This window comes from Theobroma cacao, chromosome 6, assembly GCF_053813885.1.
Source record: "Theobroma cacao isolate CCN51 chromosome 6, ASM5381388v1, whole genome shotgun sequence".
In the NCBI taxonomy this organism is placed as follows: domain Eukaryota; kingdom Viridiplantae; phylum Streptophyta; class Magnoliopsida; order Malvales; family Malvaceae; genus Theobroma; species Theobroma cacao.
In genome coordinates this window covers 1285724-1304554 of record NC_142644.1, presented here as the reverse complement: position 1 = coordinate 1304554, position 18831 = coordinate 1285724, and the positions used below count along the sequence as shown (strand labels likewise).

Sequence of the window (18831 nt, the reverse complement as noted above, 5' to 3'; positions counted from 1 at the left end):
TCCACATTTTCTTCAATCTCATGTAATTTTGGAGGTTCGGTTTATGTCTACCTCCCTAATGTACTTAATTCTTTCGATTATTAATAAAATATTTACAAGGTAGCTGGGCCCTACGCGAATTTTCAGCACAAAAAAAAAAAATTGACAAAATCATCTGCCAAATCATTAACGAACGAATCTATTAATATTACATTATTAAACTACTTGACATCACTCTATCATTTTTCATTTTCCAAAGGATTTTTATTGACAGAAACAATATACAAAATAAATTTTTGTAGTCTCCACGGAGTTGCGTAAGAAATTAAAACTCAATCGATGACATTAGAAAAATCATTTTCAATCATTAAAAAGTATGAATATATCCATTTGAAAGCAGAATAACAACAAAAGTTTCTCTAATTATAAGTAATTCAGTCAAATTTGAATCTCCAATACAACACATTTGGAAAGCACAATCTTAATAGATCCCACCTCATCACGCAGCATCCACCAATTCTCAATACCTTACCTACCTTGTTGTCATTTTTTTAAAAAAAGAAGAAGCAACTTAATGAATTTATTCCTCATGAGAAAAAGATGCTGCAGCAAGTCTCCTCCAAAATCTCCATCTTATAAATCACATCCTCTCTTTCTTAAGATTTTTGGTAGAAGAAGTTTGAAATTTTAAGCATTGGAAGGGTAGACTAATTCAACTGCTACTTAGACATGAGTTAGAAAGCAACAATAGGTGCTGTCGATATTGGTACTGAGTACCGCTTGGTGCTGTGGATATTTGTGATTTCCTCTTGGATACTTAATTCAATCCAATATTCAAGTTAAGAAAAGAAAAAATAGAATAAAAGAGAAATAAATATAATATCTTTCGTTTTGAAGATACTGATAAAATTAAGATGATACGAGAAGCTTAACATGATCTTTGCACAAGGATAATGTGCACAAGTCGAGAAATAAGAATAAATCCGGGATCAAGTGGTCCTTTACCTAATATAGTTGGATGTCCTTTTCCCTAGTGTTAGTGTGAATGTTCACCCCACGGAACCTATAAGTGTGTTCCTCCATGCAAGCCTAGTTGCCTATAAGGGTGTTTGAATGTTCAATTTTGACTTTTGCGTGTGATATATTTAACGCTCTTCGACTCTGGTAATTGTTTGGATTTCAATAAATGGGCACGCTGCTCAATTTTAGAGATGTGTGTCGACATGTATGATGAGTTGGCTCAAAAGCTATTGGCACCTATGGTCAAGATGGTGTGACCAATTATGTGGTGCCACCTGTCTAGTGATCCTGACAGTATTGGTAATCAAATCTGGGCTGCCTAAAATGTGTAATTAATTTCTTAACTATGATGCAAGCATTTTATGTATATAAATTGTAGATTTATATAATTTTATTTTTTATAATTTTAATCTCTTAAAAATTAATTAATTGTTATATAATTTTTAAATAAAAATTGTAATGTTGCATTGTTGCTTAAAATTTCATCAATATATTATTTTTAATTAATCCTGATTATATAAAAGAAAATTATCTTGAGTATATATTTTTTATGTGCTTTACGTTCTATATTTAGTTAAATGAAAATTATCTTGAGCATATAATTTTTAAGCAATCCTAATTATATAAGAAGAAATTATTAATCTTGAATATTGTATTTAACTATTTATATTTTATACATATAGTTTTATAGTTAGTATTATAAGTTTCAATAGAAATAAAATAAAAATATTGGATGTTGATTGTATTAATTTATTTTCAGGTTTGATTTAGAGTATGAGTAAGTTGAAAATAGTTGGTAAATTTTTTAAAAGAAAAAATACAAATAATCCAAATGATTTTTTTACACTTGAGCCACCAAGCCTCAATGCTTCAACTCATAAATAAAAATAATGTGAATCAAAACATCCAAGATTCAATCTTAAAGAAATGAATGCTTTTCAATATTAGAGTCAAATAATTTATTGTTTTAAATCTAGGAAACATAGTCAAACATAATTTTCTTAAAAAACTATTGTAAGTCTTTTTTTCTTGATTTAAATGTTATAAAAAATTATTTTTTATTATGAATCATTTGATTATTAATTAAATTCAATATATTAGTTTCTTAAAATTTTTAATTCTTATTCCGCTATTTTTGACCTCTAACAAAAATTGATTAGCTCTACTCTTAGGTTTAGGGCATATGATTCTCAATTGTTTGAAATAGGAAAAGACTTCTTTTTTTCGTTGCAGAGTAAAATCTTGTCATTTATTGATAGATAATAAAGTTTACATCATCTTGAATATAGCCAAGAAAAAAAAAAAAGCCAACCTGCTGAACGAAGGAGCACCATCCAGCCAGAGGCATACATAGACCAGAAACAACTCCTCAACTAATAAGAGAACACACACACACATACACACCAGATTCTGACTCACATATATAATCTTGATAAAGGCCATAACTGATAAAGAAACCATGGAAACAGAATCTATCACCAACCAAAAGCACACCATTACGATCAGTACCAAGCCTAGCTAGTGAAGTCTGCCATAGTATTAACCTCCCCATAGCATAGGTTGTCAATTTCTTTAACTACCGGCCATTGTTTCCACGGTCTTCCCTTTCTTTCTCTTACCCAAGATGTATTTTCCGAATTATGTTTTCGAGGTTCTTTTTTTTATTTCTCAATTTTACTTCAACATCTTATAAGTTTTTTCATGATACCTTTAATTAACTTTAATTAACTTCTAAGTTTTTATTAATCTGATGTTCAAGTTTCACTGGTTACCTTTTGATTTTTAACATAACCATTTGATCAAACAAAAAGAAAAAGTTCATTATGTTTTGTGACCCCTACATATTGTCATTTATTAACTCTTTTTATTTACTTTTCATATGCATATATAATAGTAAAAAATATATTAGGTTTTATTTATATGTGTGTGTTTGTATGTTTATAGATTAAGTCAACTTTTTTTTTATATATATTATTTCATACTTACCGAAGGGACATTAGTGACTTGGCTTATTATATTTTGAGTTAAATACCTCATGCTAAAATATATAAATCATTTCTTTTGGATCCTTGTGTTTGGTTGATTATATACCAAATTATTGAGTAAATAATATCATAGTGTGTGATAGAAATGAGAATATGTGAATTAAAATATTAGGAAGATATTATTACAATGTTTGATTTATAAGTATTTTATTGAAATTATAGTGTTAATTTTTAGAATTATTTTTATATATCAAAATGTAAGTTTAAACCACTTTTGCGGATTGGATTCGACCTATTGAGCCGTCCCTTTCAAGCTATTAAGCATGAGTTCGACCTGGCTCGTTCATGTAAATATATTTTTTTAAAATAATAAAATATTATTTTTAATTAATATTTTATTATTGTAAAGTATATTTGACAATTAAAATAAATAAAATATATTATTTATTAAGAAAATAATTTTATGTATCAAAAGGTAAATTTAAAACACTTGCATGTCAGGACGTGTCCGTGGATCGAGCTGGGTCTATCATGTCTTTCTTTTTACACTATTGACTCCTTGAGCATGGCTTGATTCGAGTGTTTTAATTATTATTTTATTAAATAAAAAGTAAAATATTATTTAATATTAATACTTTAATATTTTAAAATATATTAAAAAACTAAAATAAAATAAAAATATATTATTTATTAATAAAATAATGTACTCAGAGCAAACTTGGACTCAAAACCTGCACTCAAGTCAGGCCCAACTCAAGGTTTGAGAAGTGAAAAGAGTCCGAAATGCTATGGTCTGGTTGATAGGTAGCCAACTTTGGGCTGCCAAAAACTCAATTTCTGGTTCCTTTGTTGAGCATTGATTTGCATTAATTTCTTAACTATGATGACCAAGTTCTTTGCAACCATACTCTATACTCTACCAATGCATTTGGATCATTAAATTGAATGCCAGGAGGCTATTAGAGTAGCCCACCGAAGCCCACCAGAACTCATCATAAGCCATTTCTTCAGCTTTCATTACGCTCCAGCGCCTGCTAGCTGCAAACCAGGAGAGTTGCCATTTGTGGGCAGAGTATTGACAAGGCTCATCCCAAGTTAAAAAACCATGGCATCTACTGATAAACTTGACCCTGAAACCACCAAACCTGCCTCACCACCAAAGCCTGAAGCTCCACCAGCTGCTGCTAAGTGCCCTTTCAACTATTCTGTTGATGATGTTGCTCTTAGAGTCTTACTGTGTTTGCAGCCAGGCTGACTTCTGTGGTGGTCATGGTTACTAGCAAGTAGCAAGCAAACCTCATCCACCATGCCACATCACCTTTTGATCAATTTCTGCCAACTTGGTCCATTTCTATTTGTATAGTAGATTTTTGTCAATTCATTTTATCTTCCTATGGGCTGCATCTCTTGTGCAGCTGTGTGTGAATGAAGATTTTGAATTTTTAATATTGGCCTTCTATACATTGCAGTCCTGAAAAACAACACTATTATGTTCTTTGCTAATTATTTGAAAAGTACAAAATACAAAAAAAAAATCTTCTTAAAATAGATAAACATTTTAAATTTCACTTCACCCGACTGCTACTGCACTAGGTTGATTAGACATCTAGTTAAAATCATATATGTGTTTATGTATATTTGTGTGTATTCATTTATAAATATAGAACTATGAAAATCCTGAAACCACATGATGAATGTAAATGATTATCATTTATCAACCTTGCATGTAAATGATTTGCTTCATTTTCATGTCAACAGAGAAAAGGAACAAATGGAAAATATATGTCGAATCCCACAACTAGTTCCCCTGATTCCTAAAGAACCAGCAAGCAGAAAAGCAGTCCTATCAGTGTGCTGATAGCTTGCCTGGATGTCAGAAATCTGGTCTCACCCTCACCTGATTTGGACCCTGTAGCCACCAACCCCGCGTGAGTGACCATTGGGTACAGTACAAGGCAAAGTAAAGACAGCAAAAAGAGCAAGGGCCACTTTGGCAAAAGCAAAGTTCAAGCGTGTGAGCTTTAGTGAGAGTTGGCAGTTGGATCTGAAGGAACTTTAAAGAGCACTTATGCATTGAAAATATCTTCCAATTGCAAAACTACAGAAGAGCACTATGCCTTACTTGTACGAGGGGGGATGCTCTGTTCGTTCCTGAAGAAATTCTCTGGATCAACAGCAGATTTTACATCTACCAATCTCTCAAAATTACCATTAAAATAACTCTGTCCATAAACTTTACCTTCTTGGTATGTCCAAGTTTCGCTGATGCCAATGTCAAGGTCCCTATAGTTCAAATAAGCACTTCTTGGGTTCTTGGACACAAAGCCAGTCATGTAACTGTGAAGCCTCTTAACCAGAGTTCTGTACTTTCTGTCTGCATCCATTCCTGTCTCCTTCCAGCTTATTGAATACTGGATCTTAAACAAATTTCCAGCTCGATGAGGAAATGGGGTGTCTGTAGCCTTGATTTCATTCATTATCCCTCCATATGGATTGAAAACCAACCCGGGTTCTGCTAATTCAATCATCCTTTTCCAAAGCCATTCCAACCCATCTTTAGGAATTGGAGTCTGCACATAATCTGACTTCCTCTTCATGAATTTAACATGGTAGTTTCTACTAAGCAGCGCATTCGGTGAAGTACCGTAGTTGAGACTACCCCACCAAAGAGCAGAGTCTATCCAACTCATCTCCAAACAATTCTCTTTTTTTAGACCCAATTCAGGGAGATCCTTAGCCAGTAAAGAGACAAGATTATCGGCACGCCCCAAATATAGTGCATAAATCGAAATTCTGATGGTCTTTTGCTTGTTTAAAGTAGCTGGCTGCACAAGCATCCTCATGAACAAATTGTTATCTGTTGTTGGAGCAACAGATTGCCACTTGTAAACAACATCAGTAGCGTTCTGTTCCAAAGTTCTTTCAACTTTAAAAACCGTAACAGTTTCAGGAACAGGAACAAGCTTGATCTTGTAAGCTAAAATAACACCAAAACTGCCTCCTCCACCGCCTCTGATAGCCCAGAAAAGATCCTCTCCCATGCCTTTTCTGTCAAGAATCTTACCGTTTACATCAACTATCTTAGCATCCACCACATGATCCACAGAGAGACCATACTTTCTCACCATGTTACCATAACCAGCACCGCTTATGTGCCCGCCAACGCCGACAGTGGGACAAACCCCTGCAGGAAATCCGTGGACTTTGCCCTTTTCCCAAATCCTATAGTAAAGTTCTCCAAGTGTGGCGCCGGCCTCAACCCAAGCGGATTCATCTGCCATATTAACAGATATTGAACGTAGATTGAACATGTCAAGAATGAAAAAAGGTTTGTCAGATACATAAGATATGCCCTCAAAATCATGGCCGCCGCTTCGAATTTTGAGTTGAAAACCGATCTTCTTGGAACAGATAACGGCTGCTGAGACATGTGATTCTTGCAAAGGGGTGATTATAATCACCGGTTTCGGTGTGGCAGAAGTATTAAAACGAGCATTACGGATGTATGCTTGTAAAACAGAGTTGTAGGAAGAACTGGACTGAGAGTAGACTATGTTGGAGACATGATCTGATGGGTTGGAATGGCTTGTTAGGCACTGAATAAAGGATTCATAGACGGAATCGGAGGCTGCCACGGAGGAGCATATGGTGATGGAGACGACAACTAAAAGAAGAAGAGGCAAAGACATCGTCATTGCTTTCTTGTCGGTGGGGGTGAAGAAGCTTAATTTTCTACTTTTATACAATGATTTATTCATAATTAAGATCAGGTGTTCATTAAGATATCCGCTTCCGGATTAGCAATCAAACAACAAGGAATCTAGTTAATCCGGCAAAGGCATTGATTCATCCAGCCTAGAATGTGGGGGCCAATGCATGGGGCAGGTGTCAATGGAGTCATTATACATTGTTACCTTTCGACCCACCCGAGAAAAGGAGCAGCAATCAATCAAATTGTCAGCAAGGTTAATATCTTACCGACTGCTTTGGGTCCAAACCACCCCTCTAAGCCTCCGCCCCTCGTACAGTAAACAATTTTTTAAAAAGGGAAAGCCTATGCTATTACACGTGTAACAAAAGCGAAATGTTTTCTAGGGAAGTGTAGCAGGACAAAGAAATGATACTGGTTCATAGCCATTCTAAGAATCACCTTGCTGACATTCTTACAGAGCCTCTACCAAGTATCAGGTTCGAGGCTTCGAGCAAATGGAGGAATGAAATTAGAGTTTGCTGCGAAGCAGCCAATTGGAGGATTCTTGGAGTCAATGGCCGACTTTGCTGCTGTGTTAGTTTTTCAGTCTAAGTCTCATGCTTGTTGCAGTGACCTATTGTAGCCTTTTCTGGTATGTTTTGGTTGAGATTTTTTATGTTTGTCATTATCCTAAGAGACAATTTAAATTTCTTTTTGAAAGTGGTTGGTATTATTAATCCATCAGCTAGTATACCATTATAAGTCTTGAGCCATGGTGGTGGAAGACTCATATTGGCATAAAAAATCTAGCTTTGGAGGAAACAGTCCATACGTTTACAAGGCATGCGGCTGCTCAACAAGCAAATTGGCAACAACTATCAAAAGTGACAAGTTTACTTTGAAGCAGTTGGAGTGTTGATGTTGAAGAATTCAATATGCAGAACTCATGCAAAGGAGCAGAATCTGTTAAAAGTATGATTGAGGCAGTTGAATAAGTTATTTATCAGTGTTGATGACCAAAGATAACTCTGTGACTTAAGTAGAACTTCTTCATTCTGCAGAAAACTTTCTCCCTTTCATCACATTTTCTCTGCATTTTTAAGTGCAATGTGTGTGCTCTTTAGGTTGCAGAAACTCTCCCTTTCTTCATTATATTCTCTCTGGAATGTAATTCTGTAACATGAATGACCATTATACAATATTGCCCAAATTTTAGTTCGCAACAAATAGTTTCTAAGTTAATTCTATAACAAATAAAATGGTAAACAAAAAAATAAGTACTTAGTTTTCTTTTTAACAGGGATGAGCATTATGTGTAAATATTCTGATTTATGAGTGAAGATTTGTTGTCATTGTCTGTATGTTCAGGGAACTAGCATAGCCTCGAGGAAATACACAAATATACTTGAACTAACTTCTATTCTGCCATTGTACTCTTCCAGGATGTAAGAGATGGAATGCTTTGTTCATATCTGAAAAAGTTGCCTGGATCTACCAATATTTTTACTTGCACCAATCTGTCAAAATTTCCCTTGAAATACTTACTTGCCCATACCTTGGCCTCTGAGTAGCTTGCATTGCCAATTTCATTGATCCCTATGTCCACATCTCTGTAGTTGAGATATGAACTTCTAGGATATTTTGATACATAAGGTGTCATATAATCATAAATCCTTGTAATCTGATCTAAACTGCGATCTGAAGCCTCAGCGCCATCCTCTTTCCAAGTCACTGAGTACTGGATTTTGTATATGTTCCCTGCTCTGTGAGGAAAAGGAGTTTCAGACTCTGAAATCTCACTCATTTTCCCACCATAAGGATTCAATGTTAATGCTGGTCTTCGCAGTTCAATCATTTTCTTCCAAATCCCTTCAAGATCCTTCTTGGAAATCTGTTCCTGCACATAGTCTGATTTCTTTTTCAAGTACTTTTCTGGTTGAGGATGTCGATTAAGCAAAACCTCCAAGGATGTTCCTTTTGGATAATTAGACCAAAACAGGACAGACTCAATCCAACTCATTTCAATACAATTCTCAGGCGATAAACCCAATTCGGGAAATGTTCCATTCATTAGGGAAATAAGTTTTTCAGCATTTCCAAGAAACAATGCGATGAATTTAGCTTTGATGGACTGCAAATGCGTTTTAGTCACTGGTAGCAGAACCACTCTAATGAACAGATTTTCATCTATCTTATCAGCAATATATTGCCATTTATGAACAATATCTGTTGCACCTTGTTCTAATGTCTTTTCTATTCTAAAAACAGTAACAATTTCTGGGACAGAAACTACCTTGATTTTCCATGAAAGAATGACTCCAAAGCTAGCTCCACCACCTCCTCTGATGGCCCAAAAGAGATCCTCTCCCATTGATTCTCTATCCAAAATTCTTCCATTAGCATCCACTAGCTTTGCATCGACAATATTATCAGTAGACAATCCATGTTTTCTCATCATGTTACCATACCCACCTCCACTGAAATGGCCACCGACACCTACCGTGGGACAAACTCCAGCTGGGAAGCCATGGTTTTTACTCTTTTCTGCAATTCGATAGAAAAGTTCACCCAATGTGGCACCTGACTCTACCCAAGCACTTTCATCCTCCATGTCAACAATTATAGATCGAAGATTGAACATGTCAAGGATCATAAATGGAGCTGCCGACACATAAGAAAGGCCATCATAATCATGACCCCCGCTACGGATTCTCATTTCCAAGCCATGGATTTTGCAGCAAATGATTGACGCTTGGATGTGAGAGACATGGGACGGAACCACAATGAATAGAGGCTTTGCGGTTGTGGCAGATGTGAATCTAAGATTTCTGATGTATGATTGTAGAATCGAGGTGTAGGAAGGATTGGTGGGGAAGTAGGTGACTGAAGAGATTGGTGGGGAGGTGACAGAATGATTGGAAAGGCATTGAAGAATGCTGCTTTCTTCGAGTATATCTGAATTTGCCATTGAATTACAAAGCAGAAAGATGATAACTGATAGAATTGAGACTGGATTCCTCATTATAGTACATGCGGGATGTGGCTGGCTCTTCCCCAAATTGAGAATTACAAGTTTAGTTACAGATTCTTCCTGTCTAATCTAAGGATTAGAAGGAAGGGCAAGCGATAAACTGAAACTTAATACTTGTACTTGATGCAAGGCATCCAGCTGAGATTATCTAAAAGAGAAGCTTCTGCGAAAGTCCAATCCAGTGGGGAAAAACAATTAGTGTCGGCTTAAAATATCTGTTTCCAGCATATTCTCGGGACTGAAAGTTACTACTAATAACAAAAGTAAACTGACCCATGAGCTTAGCTTAACTGGACTTCGCTGTACCGATTAGACCACCAAAGACCCAAGAAAACTATTTCAAATTGGGCAAATGGTAACAGGCTGATTGACCTCCCAAAAAAGAGCACAACCATCCATCTGTTTGTGTTGACTTTTAGAAAATGACTGAGATTGAAGTTACAACAATGGTGGAAAATATTCAGATAAGAAATGAAAGAGATAAAATAGCTGAGGAAGAAGATAATTTTTATAACGGTAATAAGGCCTATTATACGATATAAAGGCTTCATACCAACAATCAAGGTGTCTATTAGGCACATTACCTTTTACAATGCAAACTAACAAACAGAATAAAATAAAATAAATGAAAAAAGCAATAAATATTGAAATACCAGACGTGAGAATCACTGCCTGGTGACTACAAGAGTGGCACATTACCAGCTCGTGTCCTTGTCTTCACCAAAATTAAAATGAAACCTTTAGCGCCAAATCCTACAAAACTGGTCTTCATTCCAACACACCACTCGGAGATTAGTTTTGCAGATTCTCAGCTCACTCCTCAGAGTATCAAATTTATCCTTGCTAAGCCCTTTTGTGAAAATATCTGCTAACTGATTAACAGTGCTACAATACTTGATGGAGATTTCTTCATTTCTAACAGCTTCTCTACATTGCATGAAATTTGAATCTTTTATGCTTTCTTCTTCCATGACTTACCAGATTTGAAGCAATTGCAATAGCTGATATGTTGTCCACCCAAAGAACAGTAGGTGCTTCCTAAGTAATTTTCAAATTCACAAAAATTTTTCTGAGTCATAGTGCTTGATTCATAGTAGCTGCAGCAGCCATATATTTTGCCTTGGCAAAGGATTGTGTAACAATTTCTTGCTTTTTTGAGTTCCAGGCAAACAAAGCACTCCCAAAGGAGAAGCAGTAACCACTGATGCTTTTAGAATCATCCACATTCCCAACCCAGTCACGGTTTGAATACCCCTGAAGTTCTTGTTTCACATTTCTGCTAAATTTCAAACCAAAGCTCGAAGTTCCTTTAACATATCTAATGATTCTTTTAGCTGCATTCATGTATTCTTCAGACGGTTTTGCATAAATCTAGATAAAAGACTAGTAGCATACATGATATCTGGCCCGGATGCAAAAAGATAGAGCAAGCTACCAACAAGTTTTCTGTAGAGAGTTTCATCAGCTTCAGCACCACCATCATCCTTGCTGAACTTGCTGCCAAAAGCTACTGGTGTTGCCACTGCTTTACAGCTTTTCATTCTGAATTATTTAAGCAATTCAGAAGCATACTTTTTCTAATGCAACATTATGCAGTCACCCTTTTGTTCAATCTGCAAACCAAGCAAGGAAGACATGATGCCAAGGTCACTCATGTTGAATTCATTCTGCATTCTCAGCTTAAAATCATCAACTAACAATGTCATCTGGTCCAGTGATGAGCAGATCATCCACATAAAGTGACAATATTAAGTGAACTTGTTTACCTGAGCTCTTATATAACATACAAAGTATGTTCACTGTTGCTCTTGAGAAATCATTGACTCTGCAAATAATTATCCATCCTCTCATACCAAGCTCTTGGGGCTTGTTTAAGTCCATAGAGAGCCTTTACTAGTTTGCATACCTTATCCTCACTACCAGGTTCAATAAGGCCCTCAGGCTGCTCTACATAAATATCTTCCTTGATAGTTCCATTCAAAAAAGCAGATTTAAAGTCCAGGTGCCAGATCTGCCAATTTTCTCTAGTTGCTAGTGCCACCATTAGCTTGATTGTATCATGTTTGGCTACTGGTGCAAATGTTTCACAGAAATCCTTACCATATGTCGGAGAGAAACCCTTCACCACCAGTCTTACTTTGTGTTTGTTGATCGACCCATCTGAGTTGAGCTTTGTTCTATACATCCACTTAACTCCTATGACCTTCTGCTTGTCAGGTTTATCAACAAGAATCTAGGTTTGATTCTTCTTTATCATTGACATCTCAGCTTCCATGGCCTGTTTCCATTTTTAATCAGCAACTGCCTCAGCAAAGGAACCAGGTTCTTTAACAGCAACACAACATCTGGAATAAATGTCTTGTAAAGGCCTTGTTCCTTTCATAGGTACCTTATTAATATTCTCATATAAATCTCTATTATCTTCTGACTCAGTAAAGTAATCTCCAACAATTTCTTGTCCCTGTGCATTTTCAACAGAATTTGTGTCCCAATTCCATCTTATATTCTCATCAAAGACTACATTTTTACTGACAAAGAACTTCACTGTCTTAATATCCAGTGGCCTATATCCTTTAGAAACCTCACTATATCCAAGATGTATAGCAACAAAAGACTTTTCATCAAGCTTAGTTCTTCTAGCATTAGGTATTTTGACATAACCTATACAACCAAAGACTTTTTAATGTGTAACAGAATGTTTAGAGTTATACCAGGTTTCATAAGGAGTTTTGTTCACCAAGGCTTTGGTTTTGGGTATATTGAGCAGATAGTTTGCTGTGTTAACAGTTTCTGTCCAAAAGAACTTTGGTAAGCTCTTCTCAAACAACAGACATCTTGCCATCTCCATTAATGTTCTGTTCTTCCTCTCTGAGATTCCATTCTGCTGTGGACTATAGGTAATTTTCAACTGATGCACTATACCATACCTACTTAAATATTCTTCAAACTTCCTGGAAGTGTACTCAGTCCCATTATCAGTTCTTAATTTTTTGATTGTTGACTCTGTCTGGTTCTCAACTTGTAGTTTGAACTTGATGAAAGAACTCAAAGCATCAGACTTCAGCTTAAGAAAGAATACCTAATTGAACCTTGTAGAGTCATCAATAAGAAGAAAGTAATATTTACTCCCATTTAATGGAGTCTTCATTGGACCACCAAGATCTGTATGTAGTAGTTGTAACTTCTGAGTAGTACTTCAGTTTCTGTTCTTAGGAAATGGCACATGCTTTTGTTTCCCAAGCTGACATATCCTGCGTATTTTTCAATATTCACATAGGCAAGCCATCAATTAAATTCTCAGAAACCATCTGCTTAAGTGAACAATAGTTCACATGACCAAACCTTCTGTGCCACAATTCTTCATCAGACTGAGAGCATTTATAAGTAAAATGTGTTACCTTCATCCAATTCAAAGGGAAACACTTGTTTCTCGTTCCCACAGTGAAAAGTTTCTCACTAGTAGGATCCACAACAGTACATGACGTGTCCTTAAACACCAACTCAAAATTGTCATCAACCAGTTGACCAACACTCAATAAGTTCTGGCTAACTTTTGGTGCATAAAAAAGACCTGATATTGACTTGATTCCATTTGGAGTTTGAACTCCAATTGTACCAGTCCCAAGAAGTAATAGGAAATCACCATTGTCAATTTTCATTTTGGTACTAAAACTCTCATCAAGGGTTATAAAAAGGTCTTTGCAGCTAGTCAAATGATTGGAACACCCACTGTCCAGTAGCTAAGTGTCCCTTTTCTGAGCATTGTCTGCTGTTCTTGCTATAAACAGGACCTCATCTTCAGCTTGGTCTTTCTGCTCAACAACAGCAGCCTTCTCCTCTATCTTCACACCTCGATTCTTACATACTTTCTCTACATGACCCTGTTGATGACAAACCCTGCACTTCACAGTAGGTCTGTATCAACAATACCTCTCAGTGTGATTAGTCTTCTTGCAATAAGAGCAGGGTGGAAAATTCTTCTTCTAACCTCCTTGTTTCTTATCACCACCTTTCTTTCCTTTATCCTTCTTATCAGTTCTTGATTTCTTCTGATATTCTCCACCAGATTTTTTTCTATGTTTCTAGCCAAAAAAGCTCCCTCAACATATGCATCCTGCCTCAAAGCTCTTCTCTGCTCTTGAGCTTGAAGAGAATTAAGCAATTTATTAACATATATTAACCCAAGGTCCTTTGAATCCTCAAGTGAAGAAATCTTCCCTTCAAACTTTTCTGGTAAACTAACCAGTAGTTTGTTCACAATTCGTTTCTCAAAGACATTTTCACCTAACAACCTCAACCTATTCACATTATTCAGAACTTTGTCAGCATACCCTTGTATAGACTTATAATCTCCCATTCTTGGCATTTCAAACTCTCTCCAAAGGTTGAGAGCTTGAATCTGTCTAGTCCTATCAGTCCCATGAAATACCTCCTTCAGCTTATCCAGGCTTCCTTAGGTGCTTTGCAATTCATAATTCTAGTATAACTAGAATCCGAAATTACAGAGTGTAGAACTGAAAGGGCTTTGTACCTTTTGGCAACTTCTTTGTTGTGCTATTTCAACTGAGCAATCGCCGAGTTTGCCACTCTCAAAACAAGTGGATCACCAGCAGCGTCCACGATCTCCCACAGATCATACGCTCTCATGTACGCCTCCATTTTGATTGCCCAAATAAGATAGTTCTGCCTCGAGAAGACAGGAGGAGTAGTAACACTCATATTCAAAGAAGCCATAATTCAATCAGCCACGAAAACAAAGAGTCTCAAACCAAAAGAAAACAGTGAAACAACAGTCAAGAAAACCTTCCCTACAATCCCTTAAGGTCCATTAGAGCTCTGATTGGAAAATATTCAGAGAAGAAATGAAAGAGATAAAATACCTGAGGAAGAAGATAATTTTTATAACGGTAATAAGGCCCCTTACATGAAGGCTTGATAACAGAGAGAGCAAAACGATAACGTTTTAACTAACAGGGTACCTAGAAGGAATAAACACGGGACCCAGACGGTCGGAGAGTCGTTGTACAATAATCCTTTATACCCAACAAACAAGGTGTCTATTACGCACATGACCTTTTACAGTCCGAATGTAGACTAATAAATATAATAAAATAAAATAAAATAAATGAAAAAGGCAATAAAATTTGAAATACACATGTGAGAATCACTACCTAGTGACTACAAGAGTGATACACTACCAACACGTGTCCTTGTCTTCCCCAAAAATAAAATGAAACCTTTAGCCCCAAATCCTGGAAAACTGATCTTCATTCTAACGGTTTTCTGAAGAAATTGAAATTTTTTCCCGAGTAAATAAAAGGATGAAAGCTTTCATTAACATCATGAAAAGTCAGCAGCAATATTAGCCTATTTGGAAGCAAAAATATAAGCTTATTTTAAAGTAAAAAGACATACGACTTGACATGTTATGAGATTTTATATTAGGTAAGTAATGACAAGATTATTTCATTAAGTCAACGTTTTTAAGTGAGTGTCTTTTTCCTTCGGATTTCAAACAAAATATAATGGGAAAGAAAATAATGGTAATTAATTGAACGTATATCCTAACAAAATAGGAAAAAAGAAACTCTTTTTAGACTATTGAAAATTTATTAAACTAAATGGAAGGAGGAAGAGTACTGCTGATAACAATATACTTTTATTGGTGCTTATTTAAATATTGCAAATGACTATGCTAAACATCCTGGTGATCAGGTCCTTTTAGTCAGCAGCCCCTGCAATCAGATGAACGAGTTGGAATGCTTTGCTCATAGCTGAAGAAATTGTCAGGATCGACCTGCGTCTTCACATCCACCAATCTGTCAAAATTTTCCTTGAAATATTTGCTTCCGTAAACTCTTCCTTCTTCCAATGTACCATTTGAATTCACACCAATGTCGATATCCCTGTAGTTGAGAAATGACTCCCGTGGATTCTTTGACACGTAGGGGGTCATGGCTTCGTACAGCTTCCTGGTCCAGTTCAAGAAGTTGTCAGCGATCTCGTTCCCTGGTTTTTTCCAGTTGGAACCATACTGAATCTTGAATATATTCCCTGCTCTGTGGGGGAAAGGAGTTGCTGTGGGCAAAATCTCACTCATTTTCCCTCCGTAAGGATTCCAGTTCATCCCCACATTCTCTGCTTCTATCATTACTTTCCATATGGCTTCCAAGCCAGCCTTGGGGATAGGTTGTTGGACATAATCTGATTTACGTTTCAGAAAGCTTTCACTCTTAGGAATTCTTTGGAGCAACACGTCTGTTGATGATACATTTGGATAATTGATCCAAAAGAGAACTGATTCCACCCACCTCATCTTGATGCAATCTTTTTTCTGTAAACCTAGTTCCGGAAAGCTCTCGTTCATCAATTGAAGAAGCCTTTCTGTTTGCCCCAAAAACATAGCAACAAAAGATGCTTGAATCGTATTCTGGCCTGGAGGGCTTCCAATTTTTTCAGGGCTCAGCATCAATCTTATGAAAAGATCATCATCCAGCCTATCCGCAACCTGTTGCCACTTGACAACGAGGTCAGTGGCTCCTTCCTCCAGGGTCTTGTCTACTCTGAAAACAGTGACAGTTTCAGGAACAGGAACCAACTTGATTTTCCATGAAAGAACAACACAAAAACTAGCAGCACCCCCTCCTCTAATGGCCCAAAAGAGATCTTCTCCCATAGATGCTCTATCGAGAATTCTACCGCTAGCATCAACTACTTTCGCGTCTATGATATTGTCAACAGAAAGTCCATACTTCCTCATCATGTTTCCATAGCCACCACCAGTGAAGTGCCCGCCAACACCAAGAGTCGGACATACCCCGGCAGGGAAGCCATGAACTGGACTTTTCTCTGCAATTCTGTAATAAACTTCCCCAAGGCTCGCCCCCGCCTGCACCCACGCACTTTCATCTCTTACATTGATATCAATACCTCGAAGATTAAACATATCGAGAATAACAAAAGGAACACTGGATACATAAGATAGACCCTCATAATCGTGGCCACCACTCCGGATTCTGATCTGCAAGCCAACGGATTTTGAACAAACAACAGTTGCTTGGACATGGGATTCGTGCAAGGCGGTCACAATAACGAGAGGTTTAGGGGTTTCAGGTGTCATGAACCGGAGATTCCTTACATATGACTCTAAAACAGATGAAAATGAAGCGTTGTTAGGGGTATAGATGGCTCCAGCGATTGGATTAGAGGATTGAGATTGCTTGGAAAGGCATTGAACAAACTTGTCCTGAATAGATTGTGAACTTGCCAATGAAAGCGAAATGAAAAATATTGATAAGGCTGAGAGAATCGCAGATGCTGCGGCCTTCATCTTTGCCGGCTGCTCTTTCATCACAAGGTCATCAACGTTCCTCTTATCTTCTTAATCTAATGAATCTCATGTCTGACATCTGTTAAAGTCTTTGGTGATTTTAAAGGGATATTCTGGGCTTTTCACATCTTTCTTCCTCTTTTGTTTTCCTTACTTCCCTCTCACTTCGTTTTTTCGCATCTCTCATGCCCGTGTTTCCTTGCTTCCCTCTACCAAGGTGGCATTAGATTAATTTCTTGTGTTTATTTTTCCATTGAAAAGGAAAGATATTTGTATGGTGAAACCGTCATAGAAGGAAGATTTAAGGAGGATCTGATCTGCCTTCCAAAATTAAACGAGTCATGCTTGGAATTGAGGTATTATCAGCTCGGTCAGGGAGAAAAGCTACGAGGCTGATAGCTTTAATGGAAAGGTTTTATAATGTTGTTACACATCCATTAAATTACAATTAAAATGAAAAAATTAATATAATTATAAATAAAGAAGTGTTAATTACATAAATTTGTAACGTTTTGATTAAATTTTGTTAATTAATTTATTATATTAGAATTCTCTTATATAATATGTATTTGAAAATATTAATGAAAACTTCCAATCAAAAACATGAAAGTTTGTAGACGGATGTTTAATTTAATAATAAATAGGTAAATCTCTTAAGTCAATAGCAGATTTGTGGAATTTAAGTGTTCCTGACTGTGGTGTTGTAGACACTTTCTCCAATTAGGTAATTTTTGGGTAAATTTCTTTTTGATCTTGCATTGGTAATATCTACATATATTAAAAGTCGTCCTTGAAAGGGGCCAATTGAGCTCAATTAGAGAGCCACATCAACAGTTCAATTAATTGACATGTGGCGCTCTAATTGAGTGAAAGTTGTTGTTTTCTTTAGTGGCATAACATTTTGGTGATTTTTCCTTTCTTAGGTTTCTTTATCGTTTCTACTTTTGATTTGTCCATTCTAATTTTTAGCTTCTCCCCTGGGTTTTTCTGCCTTCTCTCTTTTTTTAATCTTTTTCTCTAATTTTTACAGCCTTTTTCGTTTTTTAACTTTTTTTTCATTGGCTTGCTTTGTTTGGTCTTTGATTTGTTCAGCCATTGTTTTTGGTTTCTTTATTTTTTTATTTTTTTGTATTTCGGTTTCATTATTGTATGAATCTTTCTTTGTTTTGTGATTTTCATTTTGTTTTGATTCGTGGTTTTTGTGTTGCTTTGATTTGACTGTATTAATTTGCTTTATATTTTGGTTCTTCAAGTTGCATTTGCTTTTGATTTTTCCCTTTCATATGCTCATGGTTTGATTTTTTTTTCCTACAGGTTCTATTGTTCGACTTTTGTTTCATTGTTATTTTCTATTTTTTTTCTTTTATTTATTCTTATATAGTTTTTGTTTATGTATGCTTTTGTTTTTAAGTTTTTTTATTTATTTTTACTTTGAGGTTTTTTAATGGTTTTTGTGTTTTTGGGAGGCCATGGCATTTTTGTCTTTTCCTAATACCATGATTCTAGAATTTGTTCTCTTTATTTGAGTGTTCTCTTGCTTAGAGGAAGAATATGGAGAAAGAATGAAAGAATGGGGTGAGGAAAGAGGAGAGAAGAGAAAGGAGAGATCAAGCAGGAGCGAGAGTTAAGGGTCAAGAGTAGAAATATAAATATAAATATAAATTTTTTACTTTTTTAATTGATTAAACAGATTAGATAGCGATATATTAAATTCTCTATTATTTTTCTCCTTTCTTCTTCATCTTATTTCCTTGCCCATTGTTTTACTTTTTAATTATTTATTTGATTTATTTAA

At 36.0% G+C, this 18831-nt stretch overlaps 1 protein-coding gene and 2 pseudogenes across 1 annotated transcript; all 3 read right to left on the bottom strand.

The window, feature by feature from the left end:
- Nucleotides 1–4704: 4704 nt before the first annotated feature.
- On the bottom strand, nt 4705–6844 carry LOC18595163 (berberine bridge enzyme-like 21 pseudogene; annotated as a pseudogene).
- Nucleotides 6845–7960: 1116 nt separating this feature from the next.
- Nucleotides 7961–14554, bottom strand: LOC18595162 (berberine bridge enzyme-like 14 pseudogene; annotated as a pseudogene).
- A 792-nt stretch (nt 14555–15346) lies between these two features.
- On the bottom strand, nt 15347–17100 carry LOC18595160 (berberine bridge enzyme-like 14). Its single transcript, XM_007022990.3, has one exon. The coding sequence runs from the start codon at nt 17055–17057 to the stop codon at nt 15432–15434; it is 1626 nt and encodes a 541-aa protein (XP_007023052.2). The 5' UTR covers nt 17058–17100; the 3' UTR covers nt 15347–15431.
- Nucleotides 17101–18831: the final 1731 nt, after the last annotated feature.